The sequence below is a fragment of the Sciurus vulgaris genome (genome assembly GCF_902686455.1).
Source record: "Sciurus vulgaris genome assembly, chromosome: 1".
Lineage (NCBI taxonomy): Eukaryota > Metazoa > Chordata > Mammalia > Rodentia > Sciuridae > Sciurus > Sciurus vulgaris.
In genome coordinates this window covers 172,469,240-172,489,532 of record NC_136461.1, presented here as the reverse complement: position 1 = coordinate 172,489,532, position 20,293 = coordinate 172,469,240, and the positions used below count along the sequence as shown (strand labels likewise).

General features: G+C 38.1%; 1 protein-coding gene across 3 annotated transcripts in view; it reads right to left on the bottom strand.

Moving 5' to 3' along the window:
- POP1 (POP1 homolog, ribonuclease P/MRP subunit) overlaps nucleotides 1-20,293 on the bottom strand; it is a 35,419-nt gene that overhangs the window by 8,318 nt on the left and 6,808 nt on the right. For all 3 annotated transcript variants that reach the window (XM_079124953.1, XM_079124952.1, XM_079124951.1), the window contains 12 exons: nucleotides 19,845-20,012; nucleotides 18,558-18,733; nucleotides 16,597-16,845; nucleotides 12,944-13,031; nucleotides 12,345-12,532; nucleotides 11,099-11,355; nucleotides 10,885-10,978; nucleotides 8,723-8,834; nucleotides 7,990-8,109; nucleotides 4,128-4,243; nucleotides 2,630-2,821; nucleotides 1,307-1,461 (listed from right to left, as the gene is read on the bottom strand). In XM_079124953.1, coding sequence (XP_078981079.1) covers nucleotides 1,307-1,461; nucleotides 2,630-2,821; nucleotides 4,128-4,243; nucleotides 7,990-8,109; nucleotides 8,723-8,834; nucleotides 10,885-10,978; nucleotides 11,099-11,355; nucleotides 12,345-12,532; nucleotides 12,944-13,031; nucleotides 16,597-16,845; nucleotides 18,558-18,733; nucleotides 19,845-20,012 — 1,915 coding nt within the window. The remainder of the gene's footprint in view (nucleotides 1-1,306; nucleotides 1,462-2,629; nucleotides 2,822-4,127; nucleotides 4,244-7,989; nucleotides 8,110-8,722; nucleotides 8,835-10,884; nucleotides 10,979-11,098; nucleotides 11,356-12,344; nucleotides 12,533-12,943; nucleotides 13,032-16,596; nucleotides 16,846-18,557; nucleotides 18,734-19,844; nucleotides 20,013-20,293) is intronic.

Sequence of the window (20,293 nt, the reverse complement as noted above, 5' to 3'; positions counted from 1 at the left end):
CTGGTGACCTAGCAATCCAGGAATGTATCACCATTCGTCCTCTCAATCACTCATCTGTCCATCAGTCAAGGAACTACAACATTCAATTATTCTCTTGTACATCAGACAAAAAAATGAAAGCTGTTTCTTTTTAAATGAAAACTATTAAGGCCTACCATGTACCTGCACTGGCTAGACACCGCAGATGCCACAAGAAACGAGAGAGAGAGAGAGAGAGAAAGAGAGGGAGAGAAAATGGGTGCACACACAAGTGCTTTTCTATGCTAGAGCCTACAATTAGTGGGAACACAGGTTCCTAATGTTCATACGTATTTCCCTACATAAATGAAATAAAAGCCCTCATTTGCTCATCTCCAACGAAGGACAGAAAAGGAAAAAGTTTAGAAAAATAGATACTAAATATAAAACAGTGTTTACCTCTCCGGATGGCAGGACTACATCAATTTATAAGGAATTTTTACCTATTTCAATAGTTTCCTTAAAATTTTATAAATAAAGCTGGGCGCAGTGGCACACACCAGTAATCCTAGCAGTTCAGGAGGCTGACGCAGGAAGATTGCAAGTTCAAAGTTAGCCTCAGAATTTAGCAAGGCCCTAAGCAACTCAGTGAGACCCTGTCTCTAAATAACATACTAAATAGGGCTGGGGATGTGGCTCAGTGGTAAGCACCTCTGGGTTCAATCCCTGGTACAAAAAAAAAAAAAAAAAAAATTACAAATAAGTATTGTTTTTATAATCAGTTTTTAGAAAACAAAGCTTCCATGGGGTGAGGGGAGGATGTGCTAATCTATTGGCAAGTGTCTGAAACCCATGTCCACAGTTCAGGTGTTAACTAATAACCAAGAGGAGGATGGTAACCCAGATGGGCCAATAAAAGTCATTTAGATATACAACAATCTTGTGATTTAAGTAATGTCTTCTTGCTTACTTCATTTTTCTTGGGGGTGGGGTACAGGTACCAGGGATTGAACTCAGGGGCACTCGACCACTGAGCCACATCCCCAGCCCTATTTTGTGTTTTATTTAGAGACAGGGTCTCACTGAGTTGCTTAGTGCCTCACTGTTGCTGAGGCTGGCTTGAACTCTCAATCCTCCTGCCTCAGCCTCCCAAGCTGCCGGGATTACAGGCGTGCGCCACCACGCCCAGCTCCTCCTTACTTCTTGGTAACACAGAAGTCAAGGGCAAGCCTATGAAGACTCCACATCACATATCAAGAGTTATGTAGCCTCCCCCAACTACCAGTCAAGGAGCTCGGGCACTTCTCATGCCCTTACCATTACCAGACTAGAGAGGGCAGCTCTTTACCTTTTGTACTTTTCAAGAAGATTCTTGGCTTGTTCTTCAGCAAACAGAGCCCCTGCAGGACAGTCTGGGAAGTCACCTGGGATGTTAGGTGACCTTTTATACTGAGAGTGCACCACAGCCTCTTTTAATCCTCCAACTCTTGCACCTCGGTAAATCTAAAAGAAATGTCAAAAGCTATTTTCAATTTAACCAACTTAAAGTGAAATTGCTTAATTGTTTGGGGGTGGGAAATAGGAAACAACATAAATGTACATCAAGAAGAAAATGGATAAACATGTTTGGGGGTGGGAAATAGGAAAAAACATAAATGTACATCAAGAAGAAAATGGATAAACATGGGTGAGAAAATTCTAAAAACTGATGGCCATACAATAGTAAAAATGAATGAAATCGAACTTCTTCAACCAATGTGGAAAAAGCTCAATATCAGGAAAACATACCAAGAAAGAAAAGCATAAGTACAATGAGGTATGCAGTTTAAAAACATGTCACATATACTTATTTTACTATGCACAAATATTTACAATGCTATAATAATATGCTTGGTGGTGACAAACACCAAAATCAGAATGGTGATTATTTTAGGAGGAGGGGGAGAAATGAGACTGGAGAAAAGAACACAGAGTACTTCCAGGATATCTGTATGTTTTATTCTTCAGCTGGATGGCAGGTGGGATCCTTCATTATATTAGTATCTTTTCTTTTTTGTATGCTTGAATTTCACAATAAAAAAATTAAGTGGAATTACTTTAAAGTATTCCCACTTCTAAATGATTTAATTAAATGAATGTCCCTTGTACTAGGCATACTTGCTAAAAAATTAACTACCTACATGAATCTAACATTCTGATATGCCTTTTAATATTCTGACAGCATCAAAGTATATTTAAACTAACAAGAAAAAAAAAAAACCAACAGATTTAAAAAAAAAATTTTAGCTGCACTGAATAAATAAGAGTACTACATGGTAATAGGTAACAAAAAAGTATATTCCATATATCTGTGAAAGTTGTCTTTTGCTTTTAAACTATAATGGATTTCTTCAAGTTAAAAACACAACATTTTGTTACTACTAGTAAAAAAATCAGGCCACCTTTTAAATGCCTCAAAACTCATGATACGTCAGCACAGGTCTTAGTAAGGAGAATCTAGCTCCAAGGACAGTTTGCATGAAGTATCCACATCCTAGATTACAGCTCTAAGGGCAGAAATATACCACTCAGATTCTAAATTGTACCCAAAGTCTGTAACATTTTTGGCATTTGGTATTTATTAGGTATGTATTTAAAATGTTGCAACTGTTAAAATCAAAGAGTAACTTACAAATGGAATCCAGAAAGCCATGCCCCAGCCCTTGGGGAGTAGGACATCCCAGCCACTTCCCCAGCCCAGTCGCTCTTCACCAGTCACTTTTCCTGGCTGCTGAATCAAAAGGATAGGTATCTTGGATTCATGGGGACCTAAAACAAGCTGTGACCCAGGCACCAGCAATTCACTTCTCATCCGGTTCAGATCCTAAAGTGGAAGAAAACAATTCAAGACAAACAAGTAAAAGAAGTAAAAAGTAAAAGATACAATTAATGACATCTTCTCAAGGATGAACAATTGGAAAAATACTCTGGCTCTGAGAAAATTTCTCACCAGCCTGAATGATTTAAAATAGAAGATGCTATAAATGATTTGTTATGTGGAACGTCAGGAGTGGAAAACAACATCCTTTCATCATTTCAAATATTTACTGAGCAAATACAGTGACAGGCAATTTTCCAGAACCTGGGGAAAGCAGTGAATAAGTTAAAAATGGCTCTGGCTCTCTTTTAGTTGAAATTCTAAATTCAAGCTAAAATGTGAGAAGCTACTCTACAAGTCTCCTTTCCTATTTTCCACCTTCCAGTCAACCACCAAGTCTTCTCAAATTCACCTTCTAGATGGTGTATTAAAAACCCCAGCCTTACTACGGCCTCACTGCCACAATTCAGATTTCTGTCATGTCATATCCAGATTATTTCAAGGCTCTCTTCTGCAGCCATCCAAACCATAGACCTTCCTCCAGATCCCACCAACTCCCCATTCCTTCCCTGTCTAATCCACTTGCAGCATGGCTGCCAGGGTGAAATCCCATCATGTCATGGCCAAAATCTTAAAAGGCTCAAAGTTTTTTATGCTCTGATCCCTATTTATCGTTTCAGTTTCATCTCCTAACCTCCTACTGACTCCTAGCTCCTGACCTGCTTGGAGATATATGAACACATCATTCCATCTTGGCCTGGGTCATTGCACGCACTGTTCTCATTTCCTGAAATTCTTTCTCCACTACAGCCTCAACCCTACCCTACAAGAAGTCTGGTTAATTCAATTCTGACTTCTGATTGAGAGTAAGTGCAAATACCAGCTCCTCCATCCTGGAAGCAGGCCTCAATTTCCCTATTCTGGGAAATTTTGTAGGCTTCCTCAATATCCTATGCCTCAGCCACATCACAGTGCTCTATCTCAGTATCTAATACAATGCCAGGCTCTGGTGAGAGCTCAATAATTGTGAAATTAGAGACAGAGATCATTTAAGGGGACAAAAATTATTAAAGAACAATGTATTTAAACCATAGGATTATTATTTTGGAAAAAAAAAAAGCGTACATTTTCTAGAGATCATTCTTCCCTAAGAACAGAAAAAATATCACAGTATATATCATGAATCCACAAAATGTTTGAAAATAAAGTCTGTGAGCCTCTATAAGGTACAAAATCACTTTTTATGGTGTCTAGAATGTGTGTTTCACCTGTCATTCATGATTTTACCAGTAATCCTTACACTATTAGTTACCTGATCCGAGATTTTATTCTCTGTGACACTCTTACAGATATCTTGGTTCCAGATAAAGCTATGCGTACACTCCACAGGCACACCCTCCAGAAGCAGCTGTCTAACTTTCTCATTATCTAAGAGGGAAAAGAAATATCCTTCAAACCACATCCTAAATCAATGAATCAAACTCTAAATGCTGGTAATAGACCTTTTATGACAAGAAAATATTTGATAGGCTTTTTTCTTATTTATATATTTTTTTGGGTACTGGGGTGTTTTACCCAGAGGTGTTTTACCATTGATCCACATCCCAGTCCTTTTTATTTTTCATTTTGAGACAGGGTTTCACTATGTTGCTGAGGTTGGCCTCAAACTTGTGATCCTCCTGCCTCAGCCCCCTCAAGCCACTGGGATTATAGGTGTGTGCTACCACACCTGGCTTGATAGGCATTTATTTAATTACAGAACTTACTTGATGAGAAATTAAGTATTCTTATCAAAGACTATGAAGCAGCAAAGGCTGCTAAGCTCTCTAATAGTGATTTTCATGCATCGGATGCAAATATCACATTAAATTACCTCTACCTAGTTCCACGTTTAAGATAATGCTAAGAGATGCCTTCTTCTGCCTCTTATCTCAAATCTCTCATAACCTATTTTTATGGAACTATTTTTGAAAAAACATATTTCTCCATTCCTTTATGATGAGCATATTTTCTGTGATACATAGTTTTGTCCCTTTAAGAAAGGCATGCCACTCTAGAATTCTCTCCTGGAGAAGGGGGAGTTTCAGTGATAAACACCTATATTGATAGAGGATACGTCCTACATGCAGTCACTTAATCACTAGGGGGAAAAAAATCTTTTAAGCCTAATTTTGTTGAACTGAAGAATTTTTTAAAAAATGGTTAGACAACTCATGAGTTTTGGCTATGATTCTAAAGGGCCAACAGAAAAACATCACTCAAAAGCACATACCTGTGTGGGTCTGATGGCTGGGAAAAAAATAAATTGGAAGTGACCAGGCCACAGGGTGAGAGATTTCAGGGGAAAACAAAGTTGGAGAAAATTAAATTAACGAACAGCTCTGAGATCTAAATTACTTGTAAGCAGCAACTGCTTCCATACGCTGCTCTTCCTCATACAGACACTAAACAACCGAGTCTCCAGCACCAGTGTTATGTGCTTCAAAGATTCACATCCTGTCTAGGAGTGGCAAGATCCCTTCCCAACAGCCCTGGTATACCCAGAATGCTTTGCTATGGAACCATGACACAGATCTGAATGATAGAACTGGGATGCTGTTCAGACTGAGTTGCAGACAAAAGAGACGGCTGATACTTAGGGTGTAAAGGCACAGGCAAACACTACCTCATCTTCAAATATTCTGGATGATGGAATACTATCCAGTACCAAAAAGGAAATAAGCGATCAAGTCATGAAAAGGCAGGAAGGAAACTTAGGTGCATATTTATACTAAGAAAAAGGGGCAAACCTGAAAAGATAATATACTGTAAGTCATTCTGAAAAAGGCAAAATTATGAACATAGTAAAAAGATCAGGGGTTGCCGCAGGGTGGCAGGTAGAAGGCTACTGCCTTCAAATTCAGTCTGTTTTATAAATTTGCAGACAAGTTTAAGTTGCCCAGCTGAAGTTTTTGGGTATTTTCCATCCAAAAGCAGAAACAGAGAAGTTGTGGTAAAATGACATTAACTGGGCACTCCTGGAGGTCAAGTGCAGCTCTGTGCTCTAAAAGTGTTTGTAGGAGCTGTTAAAAAGTAAAGGAATGATCTCCCACCTACCATTCTAGACTCTTCCCATGCTTTGGGTAGCAAAGTCATATAGCCAAAGAGTGTTTAAAGAGAAGAATTAAAATAATTTCACAAGCACAGTGTAAATTCAATATTTTCTTCTCTTCCCAGCCCCCCTTTTTCTTGAAGGGAGGAGGGTGATGAGGATTGAACTCAGGGCCTCACTCTGCATGCTACCACTGAGTACATTCTACACCCCATGATCAATGTTATTGTGAACTCTTCTCTGGCAGACAGGACTAGTTAAAATAATCTATCAAAGCAAATCAGCAAATGCTTAGGAAAGCAAATAGGGTAATGGATAATAATATACAGATTTGGGTTTTTGGTGGTTTTTTTCACCCTACATTGCTGGGTGTTGAGCCCAGTGTCTTGTACATGCTAGGCAAGTGCTCTACTACTAAGCTACACTCCCATTAACAGATTTATATTTTTAAATCTCACCTACAAAGCTAATTACTTACGTAGTGAAATGCTATGGTAATGAAATTGAAAAGATTTGCAAAACACATTATTAATACTAAATTTGAACTTAGGAACCCAATGATTAACTAAACTTTTTCAAAGCCTCCAAGAATATCTGACATCACCTCAGGTTCTTCATGTACCTTCTCTTTGAAAAGCTCTAATTTCCAATACAACACAAGAAAATAGTTTGTCATCCAAAGCAGGCAACCCCTTTTCTTTATGGCTTAAGTCACACCAGAAATGATCTTCACTAGAACTGATCTTTTTGATCTAAGTAAAAATAAGCAAATATACAGATAGACTGAAACTATATTAGAGAACTCAATTTAAGATTCTTCAAGGATTAATATTTTAATTGACCCAAGCTATCTAAGTACCCCTCATTTTGACTTGTTTTTCTAGATGAGATGTTATACTTATTAATAATATTGATATAATACTAAACCCTTAAAAAGTCTACTTCTTTATATAGCTCATGTTTCTTCAAAGGAATTACAGTACTTAAACAGGTTCTAATGGAACACCACAATGACTAACTAGATGGTTAGCTTTTATAGTGGAAATTAAATCATGTTTTTCAAGGCAGACTTTAATATTCCTTAAACTAATTCATATTAAAATAAAAGCCTTAGGAAGATTTTAACATAGGATTGCCTCATTCCAAAAAAGGATTTGGGGTAGCAAGAAAAACAAGTAGAGCTTAACTACAGCTTTAAGGTGGTTATGATAGCATTTAATAGCACAGCAAATGCTGCAGCTTTTATTGTTGCATTAGACCACACTGGCATTAAAAAAAGAAAGAGGCAGTGACTCACTGATTATAAAGTCTTAGGCTCCATAATTAACTAACTTACCTATGCATCTTCAAACTCCACTCTCATGCTATCCACCTTTTATGTGAAATTCTGACAGGGTAGTTTATTATCCCCTTAATAAGTTATCTAATTACATGTGGAGAAGTTAAAAAAAAAATTCTGAAGTTGTTATGAACACACACCTGTATTTTTTTCTCCCAAAATTCACAAGCTAATTTGAATTATTCTTCCAATTAATGGTGTTCAAATGACAGTAAATACAAGAAGACATTATCACGATTGTTGCAAATCCCAGATTAGACTAAAATTTTAGATAGCCCCACCCACACAACTACTCCCTCCTCCAGTCAATGAGCTTTCTCTGGCCTCTCTACTCAGTCAAAACAAGAAATCTGATACTTCAGCACCTGGGATGGCCTTGCCAGGATTCGAACCTGGATCATCTGTATGGTCAAACAGAGGCTTCCAATGAGCACAAGACCAGCTGCGGGTGCAGATCCCTTCCTCACAATTAAAATTCTGAAACACCAGGCATTTGAGAGAATTCAGTTTACAAAGAGACAGGTTTTACTAGATACTAAGCAATAGAGAACTCAGAAAAAAAAAAATTAAAAATGAACATAATCTAATGGTTTATAACTGAAGGACACACTCACCATGTCCTCTGATCATAAATGCCTTATAACAGAGATAGGTAAAGATCCCCAATTTTTTAAAAGAATTCTTCTAACAGGACTGGACTGCTCAACATAATGAGGAAAACCAGGGGTGCTGCAATCACTTTACCTTGGCACTTTTCTGGATTGGACAAAGCTCTGGATCGCTTTGGAGGCAAATTTATTCGTGGATCCCCAACTGTCAGACCCAGAATAGTACCTGCTGGAATTTCTGCCGGTGATGTTATTCCTTGAAACAAAACAAAAACAAAGTAAACAAGCAAAAAAAACAAGCTTATAGAGGGTAATTCACAATACATACAGATTTTCTTGTATTTTCAAATCTTCCAAATTTTCTAATAAAACTTTTTTCTTGGACTAATTATTTAAAAACATGTATTCCCTTTCCCCCCCATTGATAATATTAAAGTATATCATTTTTTTTAAAAAATGGAGTTTCTTGCAAAAAAAAAAAATTTCAACTAACATAGAATAAGGTTATTTTACAACGTGAACACGGAGGCTTCTCTCCATTATGACTGTAATATCTACGAGCACAAGTGAACATGGGCAATAAGCAAAGATTATAAGTCAGAACCTGATATATGCACTTATTTATAATATTGGAATGTCAATTATTTAGAACACTACTCATTGGTTTGTTGTTTCATGAGCAAACATGAATTCTATGCTTTATTCATGGAGTCAAAGTACCTCTCTACTTGCTTCTCTTGCTGTAACACTAACAGCAGCAAGATAAAAAACAAGACTACTCATCAGAGACCCAGCTGCAAAATGCTCTCTCAACCCACATGCCACGCCTTCCTTCCTCCCCAGTACAACCCAGTATTTCCTCCACGTACCTCCCAACAATTCAAAAACAGCTTCTTGTCTGTGATGAAGGGAAACACTATCAGGGTTTTTACACATATCACTCCACCAACGGTGAGGTGTCTCCTCTGTGTCCTCTTCCCCCTGAAAAAAAAGAGCTCCTCTTCACCAGGTGCATAATGAATCAGACTTAATAATTATGGTCATGGTTTCAGCCCCCACCCCTTTTGTTTCTGTGTGTGGGAATGACTATTTCACAAGGGGTAGCAGGCAAGTTGCTACTATATGTTAAATAGTAATTACGGCCAGACTAAGTACTCTTCTAATTAGGAGCATGGACACGGTATTAACAATCCTCTCAAAATTTCACATACTAGAAAACAGCCATAATTTTCAGAAAGACTGCCTACCTAAGCTACTTCACATTCCCAGTCTTTCTGGAGCAAGTCCCAACAAGAGTGGCCTTGTCCTCTTCCCATCACCACCTTCATTATCTCCAACTTAAGCAAAAAAACATTCCTTACCAAAGGAAAACCAAACCTGTACCTTTAGATGACCTCTTCAAGTAAAGGATATATTACTACTATAACATTCTTAGAAATGTTGATAAAATGCACAAGCACCTCACTTTTCTGGACACAACAAGGATATGAGCAAGGTTTCAAGTACTGGGTGCATGCTACGAGAACTACCATCTGTAATTCATTTGGAGGTTCACTGAAGAGGACATGTTCCTACAGATCCTACAGAAGCAACCTGTAAGACAGGCACCATTCACCTCATAGAACTCAGGTAGCAAAGCTGAGCAGTCTGGAGTACAGGTTGTGGAACCACACTTTTTAGATTCAAAGTTTCACTCCAAAATTTATGAGCTACTGTGGAGCACCTCCTGCATCTGGGCACTATGCTAAGAACCTAAGACAGATTAAATAATAGGACCAGCTTGTCCTTGCTATCATGAAGCTTACTCTAATGAGAGAAGCAGATGTTACGTAAATATACAAACATATCTGAGCAGATAAATTAAGGAAACACACAAGATGCTATGAAAATAGAAGGGACATAATTTAACTTGAGGGATCAAGAAAGGATTACAAAGGGAAATGATACAAACTGAGTGAGACACTGACACTTAAAGAATGAGGAAGGTTTAGCCAAGCAGAGTGGTGGAGGCAGAATGCTCAGCAGGCGAAAATAAAAAAGGTGCAAAGGCTCTGAAGGAGATGAGAAGTGACACATTCTAGAACCTGAAAGGCCAGCATGGCCTAAGTGCAGAAGATGAGGGAAGGTGAGGCCATAGAAGCAAGAAGGCCCAAGATTATGCAGGTCACATTTAAGGCTTTGAATTTTACCTTAAATATCATGAGAAGCTACTGAAGAACTTTTAATCAGGAAGCAACAAGAAATGAATAAATTCCTAATCTAGTCTCCATGCCTCAGCCCTGTACGGTCCAACACTATAGCCATGAGCCACAAGAAGCACTTAAAATAATTATTAATTAAAATTAAATAAAGATACAAATTCAGTCCCTCAGTCACTCCAGTCACAGCTCATGTTCAACAGCCTTATATGGCTCATGGCAATAATACTGGAATGTACAAAGGAACATCATCCTTGTAGAAAGTTCTACTGGAAGAAAGGTTACTACACTTAACCTTTCTGAGAATCAGAGAAACTGATCCCAGAAAATATGCATCACATAAGTCAAACACTTAAAAACTGGCATACACTTTCAGGGATTTTCAGGGATGCCCTATTACCCACCTATGGAGCAGAGTTTAAGACCCTTCTACAAGACAGAGCTATGAGGACAGTTGGTATGTAAGTAAGAAGTCAGTTTACTATCATATCCATTTAGATTTGGTCTTTTAGAAGTAAAAGATTTTTTTAAAACTTTGATAACAAGTAGGGAAAAAGCCAGGCACAGTGGCATATACCACTGTAATCTAGCCTGTCAGGAGGCTGAGGCAAGAGAATCACAATTTAAGGTCAGCCTGGGCAGCCTGCCTCAAAATAAAAAATAAAAGGGCTGGGGATGTAGCTCAGTGGTAGAGTGCCCCTGGGTTCAATCATCCCCCCCAAAAAAGAACAAGGAAATGAATGTTTAAGAGCCATGGCCCAAAATATTATGAAATGATATATTAGACTTTACAAATTTGCCAGGAAAAACATGACAGTCACATTTGCTCTTACAGTGTGTACAGAAGCAACTTTCAGCGCCTCAGTTAGGATACAGTGAGAAAGGGGACCGATCAGCCGGAATCTGTTCATCTCCATGGTCAAATCACTGAAAGAGAGAAAAATCTTGGAGTGGCAACTTCCATCATGCCAGTCTATGCCACTGGCAAAAATGGGGTGACTCTTTACTGAAAAAGTTCAGTAGGTTCACAATGAATTCAACTCGTACCTGATCACAATACCTGTGGTTGGAGAGATCCAAGAATATGGTTGACATGAATCTCTGGTTCCATCACCAATGACTTTTTTAATTGATCTAGCATTATCTCCATCATCTTTCCTTTTTCTTTTCTTGCCAATTTTCTCATCAGCCAGTTCACTTTGACTTTCTTCTTGGGACGGTATCAGAAGTGGGTTAGGAGTGCAGATATTTGATTTGACAGGTTCCATACAATGGCATGCTGTTTTTATTTCTTCTAAGATATCCTAAGGATACAAACATTTACTTTAAATTTTGAAACTTAATACAGTATTACAAATTTGACTGGTTTAATTTATTCTTTTTTTTTTTTTTTTTTTTTTTTTTTTTTTTGGTGCTGGGGATCGAACCCAGGGCCTTGTGCTTGCAAGGCAAGCACTCTACCGACTGAGCTATCTCCCCAGCCCAAAATTTATTCTTTATACCTTTAAAATTTCACATTTTTATCTCTTCACAAACTAAACCAAATTTATCATCATCAAAAAGCTTTTTGATAGTGCCAGAACAGAAAAAAGAAATGCCAAATATGAAAACAACATAACCACTAACATCAAATTTTTTAAAGTTTAAAGAAAAAAACTGGGAAAAGTTTACAGCATATGGTATAAAAGCAATGAGAATGCTTTAAAAAAAGGAAGCTAAGCTAAAAGAAGATTTAAAAAAGCTAAATAAAGATTAAAAATCATCAGAATTACTGGAAATGGTTTCTCATTATCAAATAGGCTCTCACAAGCAGCAAGCCCTCTGAAAATCAATGCAAGCAGGTAGAAGTATTAATACAAACACAGCATCTTGTATCTTTAGCATAGTAAGGTTGGTTTTCATCTCTAATTCTGCTTATGAGTTACTGCAAAATGAGAGGTCAAGATTTGCCTGGTCTAATGGACAATGCTGGGGGTCTAATGTACAGCACGAGTGCACTAATTAATTTGACAGTGGTAATATTTTTACAATGTGTACACATATCAAATCATCACTTTGTATACCCTGAATATATCTACACTTGTCAGTTAAATGTTTTTAAATAAAAAAATTTCAAATAAAAAATAAAAATAAATTTGCTTCTTTCAGAATTCACATACCTTTCCCCTACTATATCCTAATACCCAACTATCAGCCAAACTTTTATACTATTTAAATTTCTGTACTATTGACTTCCAAAGGTAATTTAAAATGTAGTGACAGAATGATGGGGAAATGATTTAAAGGATTATACCTGCTTAAGAGTTGGATGAAGCCAGATCCACAACTGCCTGCTCTCAGAAGTGTTGCCAGGGGTCCTCTCAGACTTCCAAATAAATGTAACAGGCCCAAGCATTTCTCTGGGATACTTATTTGCTCGGTAAAGCATGAGGCTCCCTTGGCGCTTTCCAGACAAGCAGTGAATTGCTGCAAATGTCAATCCTGACATAAACACAAGCAAAGGATGGAGATTTCAAGTGTTGGCACTGTGATATCACCTCCTTCTAGCCACTGTTACTTATTGTCTGCCCAGGAGGGAAGAAGTTTCATTTTTGATCTTGGTTTAGATGATACGTAAGTTCTCAGTCGATATTTATTAAATGAATATTGAATAAGAGTTTCAAGTTGTTTCCTAAGTTCATTCCACAGAATCATGATTCATTTTATGGTTAACAATGTTATAAAAAATTTAAATGCCACCCCAACTCTTCTTAAATTAACAAGCTCATTGGGAACAAGAACTGTCTCCCACATTTTTTATGTTTAAACTAAAATGTTTACAGCATACACTCAGTTCATGAAATGAACAGATATTTAAGACTAAAATAGGACCCAGCTTTGAAACAAGATTACCTGTGTCTAAGTTACACATTTGAGAAACTGCCTTTAGTATTTCTTCCTCTTTGCCCTTCAGCTCCAAACAACAGTAGTAGGATAAATCCTGCACACAGAGAGAAGCACAATTAAATTCTTTAGAATTTACATGGGATAAAACTGCTGAGAAGCCAAAAGCCACATCAGAAAACCTCTAGAAGTCCAAGAGACAGAAAAAAATACCAGAGCTAGCTTTCTAATACATCAAAAACTGAAACCTGCCCATTCCTATTCCATTAGTAAATATTTAGTAAATATTCTTAAACCAATCAAAATCAAAGTGAATCTCCATTTAAAATGTACATTACTGTGTCCTACTTTTTAGTAAGCAAATTTGTTTTATCTCGTAATATTAATCAAGTTCAAAGTAGTTCAAACTACTGCTTCTAAGTAAAGGCTTATTCATCCCCCAAACCTATAAAAGGTAAGAAGCTAGAACAAACAAGACAGTAATAAACTGCAAAATTAGGCTCAGATTGCTTATTTTGGTTAGCTAACTAACGCAAGACTTCAAGATTATATAACACTGAGTCTAGAGACACAACATTACAATTAATTTTATACCATCTTCATTTGTGGCCATAATATATAATTCTGACTACCCAATATATAAGGAAAACTGAGGATAAAGAGAGTGTGACCTTACCAATTTAAACACAAAAGAGAAATTGGATTGAGTCAGTAAAATCAACATATTAAAGGGTAACAATATTTAATTGTCACTGAAAAGTTACCAGGTGCCGGGCAATGGGCTAACTCCTTACATGGCTTGTCATTTAGTCCTCCCAACACCCCCAACAAACCAGGTATTACTGTTCGTATTTCACAGATGAGAATATCAAGGCACAGAGATGGTTACTTGTGCAAAGTCACATGGTCAAGGGCAGCCAACATTCAAATCAGGTTCCCTGACCACAAACCAAGTCCTCCGCCAGAACATCTGTAAGTAATTTCCATACGCTCAGCAACTGGTCCTAAAAGGTGAATTACAGCTATAATTCTGGCAAATTCTGACCAATTGACATCATCACTAACACAGAGGAATCTTCCTACCAACAGTCCCTTACTCTCAGTTAACAGTGGCCAAAGGAATCTCACCAGAATTTGTACAACTGGGTGACAGCAGAGAATAAAGGTTAAAGAGTGTGGAACTCTGAAGTCTGACGTCTGGGCTCAAAGTTCAACTTTACCCCTCAGTGTATGGTCAGAAGTAAATTACCTCACCTTTGTGTACCTTATGTTTCCTTATCTGTAAAACAGAAATAATGATAACTATCTCCCTTGTGCTGTTGTTGTAAGAATTAAATGAACAAACATATATAAATCGTTTAAAACAGGGCTGGGCATATACTAAGCACTCGAAAGTATTTGTTATTATTAGCTATCACTTTCATTACTTAGGGTTGATCAAATGTGAGGAAAATATTTGATAACTTCAGTCAAAAATTGTGCCCCAAATTAGAAGTAACTCATTTGGAAATAACACGGTCTTAAAACTTGAGAGGTGGCAGAATATACTAGAAAAACCACAGGTCAGGTGAATCAGGTGCTCAAGTGCTATCCAGGCCACCAATAAGCTGTGGGGCCCTGGGTAAGTCACTTCATTTAAAACTCAATTTCTTCAATGTAAATGAGGAATTTGACTATAATCTATGATTTCTGCTGCTGAGTTCTCAAATCAAAGGTTCTTAAAAGTTTTTTGTGTTCACTTCACACACATTAAAATGGTTATCATAAAATAACCAGTGCTGACATGGATATGGAGAAATCTGAACCCCTGAGCACTGCTGGCGGGAATGTGAAAGGATGTAGCTGCTATGGAAAATGGGGCAAAACCTCAAAAAATCAAACACAGAACAATCACATGATCCAGCAATTCCACTTCTGGTAGACATCCAAAAGAGCTGAAACCAGAGACCTGAATGATATTTGCACACCCACGTTCATAGCAGAAGAGCCAAAAGGTTAGAAGCAAACCAAACATCCAGACAGTTGGATAAACAAGATGCACACACAGAATATTATGCAGCCTTAACAAGGAAGGAAAGTCTGATGTGTGCTACAATATGGATGAACTTTGAAGACGCTTTATTAAGTGAAATAAGCCAGACATAAAATGACAAATACGATGATTCCACTCATAAAAGGTATGTAACAGAGTCCAATTAAAAGAAAGTAGAACAGTGGTTGCCACGGCAAAGGGAGGAATAGGGAATTAGGGTCTAGTGGGTAGGGAATTTCAGTTTGGGAAAATAAGAAAATTTTGGAGGCAGACGATGGTGACACAATTAGAAAGTGCCGATGCCCAAATCTATACACTTAAAAATGGTTACAATGCTGTAAATTTCATGCTGTATATTTTACCACAATTTTCAAAAAAAGTTTCTTGTGTTGGTTATTCTACTATACTGCTCTCAAGAGATATCAGAGGACACCAAAACCAATGGCTTTCAAAACTTGGCCAAGGCCATTCTGCGAGGAGCAAATTTATAAATATGTATTGAAAGAGAGAGAAAGTAACTGAATTGGCAACTGGGGAGAACGACAACAGATAAACAGGACTATGAGGCTTGAGAACAAATTGTCCTCTCAAGGACACCAAATCACACACACCTAGAACAGCACTGTGAATGTTGTGCAGAGTATCTCAAATACCTGCTATTGATGAATAACTGCTAATCAGTACTGAGTAAATCTTTACATGATCACAAGACCTGCATGAGCTGATTCCTACTTATTTCTCCAACCTATCTTCACCCTAATGGTAGACCCACTCTTATTCTTTCCACCTTTGTCACGAAGGATACATTTCAATTTTTCATGCATCTGGTTTCCTTCTGACTCCTTCACTCTCCCATCTTTTTATCCATAAAGCTGAGCTCAAACATTGCTGCCAAGAAAAGGCTTCCTGTTTCTGTTAGGAACATTCACAATACTGGATACTTTTCCTTTACTACCACATATATGGCTAAGAGTTTAAGTCTTCCCCACTTATTTATATGTATGTATGTATGTATGTATGTATGTATTTATTTTCAGCGCTGAGGACTGAACCTAATGGTGCCTTACCACTAAGCTACAGCCCTAGTCCTTTCATTAATTTTTATTTTGAGACACGTCTTGCTGAGTTGCTTAGGGCCTTGCTAAGTTGTTGAGGCTGGCCTTGAACTTGTGATCCTCCTGCCTCATTCTCCCAAACAGCTTGGATTTTAAGTGTGCACCGCTGCATGCAGCTTCCCAGTTAATATAAGACTGTTAATCTCTAGCACCCAGCAAAGCACCTGAGTAAAAATTTTTAAGATGGGTAACTTCACAGATAGCATTTGGAATAACATGAACTAGTCAAAAGATCAACATTGTGGCAGGCACAGTAGTACACACCTGTAATCCCAGCGGCTCTGGAGGCTGAGGCAGGAGAATCACAAGTTCAAAGCCAGCCTCAACAACTTAGCAAGGCCCTAAGCAACTCAGCAAGACCCTGTTTCAAAATTTTAAAATAATAATAAAAAAGAGATGGGGATGTGACTCAGTGGTTAAGTGCACCTGGGTTCAATCACCAGTACCAAAAAAAAAATCCATCATCATAAAGGGACTAAACAAAAATAGGAAGAAACCCCACTGGAAAAGCATACCTGGAGGAGGCAAAGGTTTGTCATGGCTCGGTAGCAGGCTCTGTGGCTCTTGACTGTTGGCCTCTCCCCAAGGCAGTAGCCCCACTTCTTCACCATGTGAAACCGTTTGGCATGCCAGATGTGAGTTTCTAACCATATGTTCTTCTTTTGTCTACGATTAAATTCTTGTATCCGGTTTATGTGACATCTTCGAGCCTTATGGCATTTATTTTTGGAATGTTCTTTTTTCTGATGTACAGCCTTCTCTGCCTATAGGTTCAAGAAGACAGGCAGATCCTAGTTTGCAAGCATCTTAGAACAAAGTTAAATGTCAGAAATTCAAACAACTACCTTTAGATTAAGTAGAGGACTTTACAGACCCCATTCATTTCCCTAATTTGATTAACTCAGAGGTTTCTCTAGTTTATGTAGAGAACGGAGACCATAGAAAGAGTAAAGGTTTTAGAGACAGGCACAGATCTAATGCTCACTAATTACACAACCTTCTTGGACTATGAAGATAAGAGTATAACATGTTTAACATAATACCACTAGCTTAATGTGGCTATTAGTAGAGAGCAAGAAAGAGTAAATCAAATGCTCGTTCATTGGGTTTGGGTTTTTGGTTTTTTTTTTTTTTTTAGTTGTAGGTGGACACAATACCTTTTATTTTCATGTGGTGCTGAGGATAGGACCCAGTGCCTCCCCCAGGCTAGGTGAGCACTCTACCACTGAGCCACAATGCCAGTCATAGCTCATTGGTCTGTTGCTGTTGTTGTTTTAATCTGTACAACTGTAACTAAAACCAAAAACTTAAGACCAAAACTACTAAAGTGGGGGAAATCCACTCATTTTAATTAAGTTACACTACAGACAAAAACTAAGTGCTATTGCTGGGAAAGAGACCTTACATTAAATTTAGAAAGTACAAAATTACTGCTGGGCATGGGGGCACATGCCTGTAATCCCAGCAGCTCGGGAGGCTGAGGCAGGAGGATTGCAAGTTCAAAGTCAGACTCAGCAAAACCAAGGTGCTAAGCAACTCAGTGAGACCCTATCTCTAAATAAAATACAAAATAGGGCTGGGGATGTGGTCCAGTGGCTGAGTGCCTCTGAATTCAATCCCCAGTAAACCCCAACCCCCAGAAAAATAAAGGAAAAATTACTGGTTAGTCTTCACTCTTAAAATCTCTTCCATAGTCAAGCTAAACTTCTGGGAAAACAATACTCTATTAGTTTGTGATCCTATTAAGGATAAGGACTTTAGCTTGTTGAACTATAATGCACCAGGAGAATACCAGTACAAAAAAGGTCACTCAATAAATCAATCTGGAATTGATTGGTAAAGACATGAGCAGCTTAAACAATCTTAGAATGTTCTAAGTCCAGAATTCTGGTAAAACCAGTCAGTTCAAGCTGGGTGCAATGGCACACACCTGTAATCACAGAGACTTGGGAGGCAGAGGCAGGAGGATCATAAATTCAAGGCCAGTCTCAGCAATGTGAGGTCCTACACAAGTTAAGTGAGATTCCATCTTGAAACAAAACATTTTAAAAAGGGCAGAAGACTTAGCTTAGTGTTAAAGTGCCTCTGGGTTCAACTCCCAGTACAAAAAAAAAAAAACGAAGTTCAAGTTTTCATCTTTGAAATAACAAATGACAACAGATGATGCTGCCTTAAAAAAAAAAAAAAAAAAAAAAAATTAAATCTATAAGGGGAACCTCAACTATTTTAACAGTATTTAAAAAGAGAGGTTCCAAATGCTATATTTTAAAAGCATCTATAATACCCAACTGCCTAATTTGGTTTAGGGAGGGTACAGAAGGCCGGAAAAGGATTAAACCAAAAATATGCCAAGAAGAAAAGGATGCCATGATGAGTATGTTGTACTCTGGTATTCCTTTTAATAAATTCTTTTAGGCCACTACATCTCAATTCCTTTCAGGAACTACTGGTCTGAAGCTCTACCCTGAACATTTACCTCTTTCTGGGCCATCTCCTGTAACCGCCTAGGGAGGCGTTTGACATTGTGGCTCATGGCTCTTCGTCTCATGTGTCGTGGCAGAGTCTGGAAAACCAGCGAATTAGAAGACTTCTGGGTCACAGCTTTTAACATAGCACTGATTTCAGCAGCTCGTGCTTGAGCAAAAGTAGAAGCTGTTGAAGGAAAGGACGTCATTAAAAACAGCACCTTTTCTGGTGGATTTCAAAAGACAGGTTTGAGGAGTGTGCATGTTCAGTTCACCAACTACTCAGACCACACACTAGACTCAAACGCCGACAGTGGTTATTCTGTTAAACCACTGTGAGAAGATTCTTCTTCAACTTTCAGACTTTTCAAGTTTTCCATTATAATTGTTTTGCTTTTTCAGTCAGAAAAAAGAGTTTAAAAAAAATAGATTTACAAAGAATTTTCTTAAATAAGGATCTACATATAGTGTGTGTGTGTAATAAAATCACAACCATTTTCATTGGGGTTTTTGTTTATTTTTAAAGAGAGGTCTTGTTGAGTTGACCAGACTGGCTTTGAATTTCTGGGTTCAAGTGATCCCCCTGCCTCAGCCTCCTGAGTAGCTGGGACCACAGGCACATTTCACAATCATTTTTAAGTGCAATAATCACACAAGAAAACAAAAGAAGAACACAAAATTTTAACAGAAGTTTTGACTCCAAAGGGTTCGTTCTTTTTCCAAACATATTAACAATTATTGGTTTTCTTTATTATGAAATTCTTTACTGCAGATTCTTTTTTGAAGACTAAACAGGGTACTGGAGAAATTCAAGTGAATTCATTCAAGAAGGTATGGAGAGAGCAAGTATGTGCAAGGAATACAGGGTTTATGCGATAGTGGAGATGGGGGTGATAAAAAGACAACGGGAGATGAGGTTGGGAAGGCTGGTGACAGGCCTTTAAATTAAAGTCTTGGTTGCTGTTAGGAATATTAAATTTGGTTTTATCTTTGGAGAACATGAGTCTTTGCCATGCTGAAGAGTGTGGACAGCACATTTACAGGAGTTAAGAGTTCACAAATAAAGGCTTATGAAATAGGTGAGAAAAAGGAGAGAAAATGAAGGAGGGAGAGTCATCAGGCCTAAGAATGTTGTTGCCCAAGTCCAGGCTGGAGGTGAGAAGGGCCCGAGTGGGTACAACAGAGGGGGAGGCGAGGGAGGCAGAGCCAAGGCAGTGCAGGGGGCAATGTGTCGGCCTAACTGCTGCAGCAGGAACACGCTCCCAACACAATCAAATGGTACTTCCTTCAATACCCACCGGTTATATACTTGGGGATCTCTTGGGTAGTGCCATCGGAACCTGCTTTCCAGCCTCCCTTTTTTTTAAACATGATTTTGGAGGAAGACTGCTCATTCATATCAGGTTCATGCAGTAAATGAGGGACCATCCTGGTTTGCCGCTGTTGTGAAGTTCCAGAATGAGGCTCTAGTACGTTTTCAAAAAGAAACAAAAAGAAATACATCACTCTTACCAGGGATAAGGACTACAGTGCAGAAATAACATCTGTTGGGTTGTGACACTGATTAGGGCTTTATCTGAAAACTACTCTATAAGATGACTATTACTATTTCTTTTTTAAAAAGGAGGGACTTAAGTAGGGAGGTGAGGTAACTTGTCAAAGTCAGAAAGCTGCAGGTGGCACAGCAGATAATCAAGTCAGCATGATAAAAACCTTGAATATAACAGATACAAGAAAATTTTCTCCA